General features: G+C 44.3%; 1 protein-coding gene across 1 annotated transcript in view; it reads left to right on the top strand.

Annotated features, from left to right (window-relative positions):
• Positions 1-5,804, top strand: part of LOC119427659 (type-1 angiotensin II receptor A-like) — a 19,493-nt gene that overhangs the window by 8,161 nt on the left and 5,528 nt on the right. The window contains exon 4 of the mRNA XM_037695297.1: positions 4,481-4,671. Within this exon, the coding sequence (XP_037551225.1) occupies positions 4,481-4,671 (191 nt within the window). The remainder of the gene's footprint in view (positions 1-4,480; positions 4,672-5,804) is intronic.

Genomic DNA, 5,804 nt, shown 5'->3' on the forward strand with positions numbered 1-5,804 from the left:
AAAAAAAAAAAAAAAAAAAAAAACAAAGCAAAAAAATATAGAAACGTTTCTTCTCTCATCCAAGAGACTTCCTCAGTCTGAGGTGCTGTTTTCAGCTCAGTCTCTTAAATAGCACCTTCTCAGAATGGATCAACCAGTTTGCTGCTGACAACCAAAACCAGCTGATCACATGCTCAAGAAGGACCATCAGCCTAACAATGGATCATTAGCACACTGATGGCTGTTTACTATTCACCGAGGGCTGAGTGATACTAGCAATCACAGCATTGTAAGAGGGGGACAGTTGAACCCGGAGGCTTCCACCCCTGTTTAATGATGGACGATTTCTTTTCACAAAGATGGCCTCCTTTACTCCTCTCTCAAACCATCGTTCCTCTCTGTCCAGGATGTGAACATCTTCATCCCTGAAAGAGTGACCGCTGGCCTGGAGATGAGTGTAGACCGCAGAATCCTGGCCTGATGATGTTGATCTTCTGTGCTGGGCCATCTTTTTGGCCAGTGGCTGTTTAGTTTCCCCGATGTAAGACTGATCACAGCCCTCCTGACACTGAACAGCATACACAATATTACTCTGTTTGTGCCGGGGGACTGGATCTTTGGGATGAACCAGTCTTTGCCGTAATGTATTTTGGGGTTTAAAAGCCACTGGGACGTTATGTTTAGAAAATAAACGTCTCAGTTTCTCGGATACTCCCTCAACATACGGAATGACCACTGGTCTGGGTCTGGGTTCCTCCTTTTCACCTGATGGCTGACTGGAGTCCTGTTTGGGTTTCTTCTCTGCTTTCAGGAAGGCCCAGTTAGGATATCCACATTGCTCTAGAGCCTGTTTTGTGTAGGATTTCTCCTTCTGCCTGGCTCCTGAGTTAGTGGGGACGCTGTCTGCTCTGTGGTACAGAGTCCTGATGACTCCTAACTTGTGCTCCAAAGGGTGATGGGAGTCAAACTGCAAATACTGGTCTGTGTGGGTGGGTTTGCGGTACACCTCAGTTTGCAAATGTCCTCTATCAGAGACTGAGACCTCACAGTCCAAGAAAGCCAACTTGCCATTTTTTACATCTTCTCGTGTGAACTTGATGTATTTATCCACAGAGTTGATGTGGTCAGTAAAATGTTGGACTTCCTGAGATTTAATTTTAACCCAGGTGTCATCAACATACCTGAACCAATGACTTGGTGGTATCCCTGAAAAGAACATCAAGGCTCACTTTTCTACCTCCTCCATGTACAGGTTGGCAACAATAGGAGAAACTGGAGACCCCATAGCACACCCATGTTTCTGCCTATAATATTGCTCCCCATATGTCAAGTAGGTCGACTGCAGTCACAGTTTCAAGAGTTGACACAGTTGTTCTGTGGAAAGTGTGGTCCTGCTGCTCAGAGTGGTGTCTGATTTTAATCTTAAACTGACCACCTCTACTGCATCATCAACAGGAATGCACGTAAAGAGTGATGTGACATCAAAAGAGACCATTCTTTCATCAGTCTCCATGATGACATCCCTCACCTTATCCACAAAGTCCATGGTGTTCTGTATTTGGTGTTCTGAGCTGCCAACTAAAGGGATGAGTACAGACGCCAGATATTTGGAAACATTGTAAGTGACAGAGTTAATCATGCTAACAATATGTCTTAAAGATACACCTTTAAGACCTTCTCTGCCTACTGCTTCTGACGCTGTGCCCCACAACGACAACGACTTTGGATCACGGATTTGACTAAGTTCAACTTGTCTGCTGGATTCCTTAGATAGAGAACTTTTCTAATTGGCTTTTATGTATGTGAATGTTTCTGCAAAGTGTCCTGAGACAACTTTGTTGTGACTTGGCGCTATATAAATAAACTGAATTGAATTGAATTGAATTAAGTTTTCTGCCCTCTGCTGCCCTATGAATGACCCTTGCCACAACTCAGGGATCTTGGACCTGGATCGTCTTTTGGACCTCCACATATTTCAGTCTGCTCCGATGCAGCTGTCACTCCTTGGGGGTGACCGTCATATGCTCCAGTGTGACTATAGCGCTTGTTACACTACCAAGACAGAAGGTTTGTCAAAAGAATCCAGCACATCTGTATTTTCTCTTCCAAGACAGATAAATCACATTGATCCTTGAAGACTCATTTACAAGTGATATCTGTTTAGACAAACAAAAAAGCAGTGAAACTGGACACATGTAGGAATTGGAGGCAAAATAAAATCCTATCAAACTCTTTCTTCTTGGCTGAGAAGAAAGCCCTTGATATTGAAAAAAAACACTTCACACATACAAGCACATGGTGACGTAGACATTCCGCGAGAGGGGGGGAGATGACAAGGGTGGTGAGGATGTCCAAGGACGCCCTTGTGGGCTCTGTAGGAGTTTTGATAAGGAAGAATAATCAGCCATTTCCCTCCGGTGAGATCTATAACAGTTATCGAGGGATGTCGGGGAATGGCCAATGTAGAGGAAAGGGTCCTCAGATTGTTGAATTTTTATTAGTGATTTTATTCTGAAGGGGCACCACTTGCTTTCTGGTTCTTAAGTAAGAAAATGATTAAATCAGACTCAAGTTTTGTGCTCTAGTGAATTACTTTCTCATGTTTAAAAGGCATCAAATCAGTAATACACACAGATATGCCAAAATAATCACAAATTTAGTTGATTTTATGAATTTTATTACAAAAATAATAATCTGTGATATATCTGATGAAGATTATGCATAAAATGAATACACAAATGAATAACAAATAGCTTTGTATCAAAGGTCTAGTTGGTTATTCAAATCAGTGAAACTTAAAAAAGGCAGATTTTGGACTAGTTCTGTTTGTGAAGTAGTTGAAATTGTGTCTAAATTACCTGTAGTGTATCCATCCATCCATCCATTTTCTTTACCCGCTTATTCCATTTTGGGTCACGGGGGTCGCTGGTGCCCATGTCCAGCAATCACTGTGCGAGGGGCGGGGTACACCCTGGACGGGTCGCAAGTCCATCACAGGGCCACATAGAGACAAACAAACATTCACTCTCTCACTCACACCTAGGGACAATTTAGAGTTACCAATCAGCCTAACATGCATGTTTTTGGACTGTGGGAGGAAACCGGAGTACCCGGAGAAAACCCACGCATGCACGGAGAGAACATGCAAACTCCACCCAGAAAGGCCCCTGGACCGGGGTTTGAACCAAGGACCTGCTCGCTGAGAGGCAGCAGCTCTACCAGTTGCGCCACCGTGCTGCCTCCTGTAGTGTATATCAATCAATATTATTGTGATGCATGATCACCAGAAAGACATTAAAGGTCTCTTGTCCTACCAGAATGAGATGGTCAGAATGGTCCAACAGCTGCTTAAAAATGATACCAGTCCAGATGTTCTGGTGACTGAGAGGCTGCTTTTTCTTGAAAGTTCACCTGTCGTCTTGGAGGGACAAGGATCCATATGGGAGTCAGCTGGGATTTTTCCACTCTGTGGTGCGATGGCTCTGGTAACAAATCTCAGGTTATTCCCAGGTTCTGTTTCTGGTTCTGCAGGGTTTCCAGAAAAGGCTGCTTCTCTTGTTCTCTTTCTTCCTAGGATATCTCACTAGGAGGAAGTTTCTTCTCTGATTTGCTCGGTTCAGTGCTTGAAGAAGATGTGATGAAGAAGAGTGGAAGTAGAAACAGAAGTGAAGAAGTGAAACCTAACTTAACTGTCTGTGTGTTACAGATTGACTTTGGTCCACCTCTCGGAAGAGGGATGGCCCTAACTCTTTCATGTTTTATAACATCTAAAGTCCATTTTCTCTGTCTACCTTTAAAAAGTTGCTCTTTTAAAAAGAGGAAAACAATACAATAGATTATCTTAAAGAGAGATTACTTAGACATTTTCATAAACAAACATTCAGTTCTGAAGCTTTTGAAATAACTGTAGGGTTTTGATATTTTCCTTCCTCCAGGTTCCTGAAGGCAGGGGTGGTGCTGATGAGCAGCTGCAGCTGAGGCCAGTTTCCTTAATTGATGCCAGGAGTACTTAAGGCTCCAGTGGAGCTCCAGTCAGTGCTGGAGCATTGTTTGACCTGCCGGTACATATGCCTCCAGCCCTGTACAGTGCTTAAAGATATAGAAAGACTTACCTTGTTTTGTGTCCACGTTTTCAGAGCCTGGATGTACCGGATCCTGTCCTGTAATTCGAAGTATTGAGGAAGATCCTGAAGAGATACTTACCTATGCATCCTGGTGCTCAGCTGCCTGAACTCGCCTTCCACCACTTGCCCTTGTAGTCTGCCTTCTCATCATCTGGAAGGAGCAAAACCCTCAGCCATCCAACAGCCATTCAAACTACCTGAACTGTAAGCCTTTCCAAAGAACCTAAACATTCAGTTGTTGGACCAAATCCTCGTCCATGAATAATCCTCCTCCTCTGTCTTCACAGACCCTGAACCTGCTTGTAAATAGTTTATTTTCTATCACTGTAAATAAACATTTTCAATTACATTTGAGTCTGGTTCTGTTTTCCTCTCAGTCTGTTCACCTGGGTAACTCCACATTATAACAGAATGCTCCAGCCAGAAATCACCCAGAACGTGGCTGAGAGAGAACAGTCCCAACTCTCCCTGTCCTCTCAGGCAAGACACATCGACAACCATGATGCGACCCTGCAACAGATCCTGGAACTACAGAAGAGTAATCAATCCAACCTCCAGGAGATGGGAGGTATGGTTTTTGCTTTAACTCAAAAAGTTTCTACACTGTTACCTACGTCCCGGAGTGTTCCACCAGAGAACCCCAATCCTCTAGTCGCAACCAGAGTCATGGACACCCAGCCCAGTGAGATAATTTTCAGGCCGTCTGATTATTTTTCTGGTGATCCCGATCACTGTGGTGGTTTTCTTCTGCAGTGTCGCTTGGCTTTTAATCGAGCTCCTAAGACTTATGCTTCAGATGCTTCCAAGATAACATACATTATAAATCAATTAAAGGGGGATGCGCTTCGATGGGCCAACGCCCACCTGTCAACTCGATCTGTCGAGACTCTAACTTTTGCCTGTTTTCTAAAAGATTTTGAACTTGTGTTTGACCATCCACTCCAGCAGGAGGAAGCAGTGAAGCGCCTCCTGACATTACGGCAAGGCAGAGGGTCTGTCGCCGAGCACGCTCTCGAGTTCCGGATTACTGCAGCCCAAACAAAATGGGATGAGTTGGCTTTAAGAGGTACCTTTCTTCATTCATTGTCCGATTATATTAAAGATCAGATTGCCGCCCGAGACGAACCCAATAGTTTGGACGATTTAATAAAATTGGCCACTCGTCTGGATAATCGCCGTTTAGAACGGAATAGTGAAAAGAACTACAATTCCCAGAGAACCCCTGTTTCCGGGTTACGTCTCACACCACAAAACTACGACTGCTACACTGCTGGCTCAACTCCTGTTTCTGAGGCTCGTTCTACTCAGAGGAGGTCCGTTCATTCTTCAAACGAAGTTGAGGTGGAACCTATGGAGATCGGACGAGCTCACCTAACACCGGAAGAGAAACAGGAACGTAGAAAAGCGCGAGCCTGCGTGTACTGTGGTAAGATTGGACATTTTGTCGCTCATTGCCCGCTCCGGGGAAACGAATTCTCTCACCATTAAGGCAGGAGATCTTGGTGGGAAATTCTTCTTTTTCTCCTGCACCTCGTTTAACACTCCCAGTGACCATTTTGTCTAAACAATGTCAACTTCCGATTGCAGCACTCAGCGATTCCAGAGCGGAACAAAACCTCATCAGCAGGGACCTGGTAATCCAGCTAGGCTTACTTACCCAGAACCTAACGACCCCGATGAAAGTTAATGGAATTACGGGAC

The sequence above is a fragment of the Nematolebias whitei genome, chromosome 21 (genome assembly GCF_014905685.2).
Source record: "Nematolebias whitei isolate Nwh7 chromosome 21, NemWhi1, whole genome shotgun sequence".
NCBI lineage: Eukaryota > Metazoa > Chordata > Actinopteri > Cyprinodontiformes > Rivulidae > Nematolebias > Nematolebias whitei.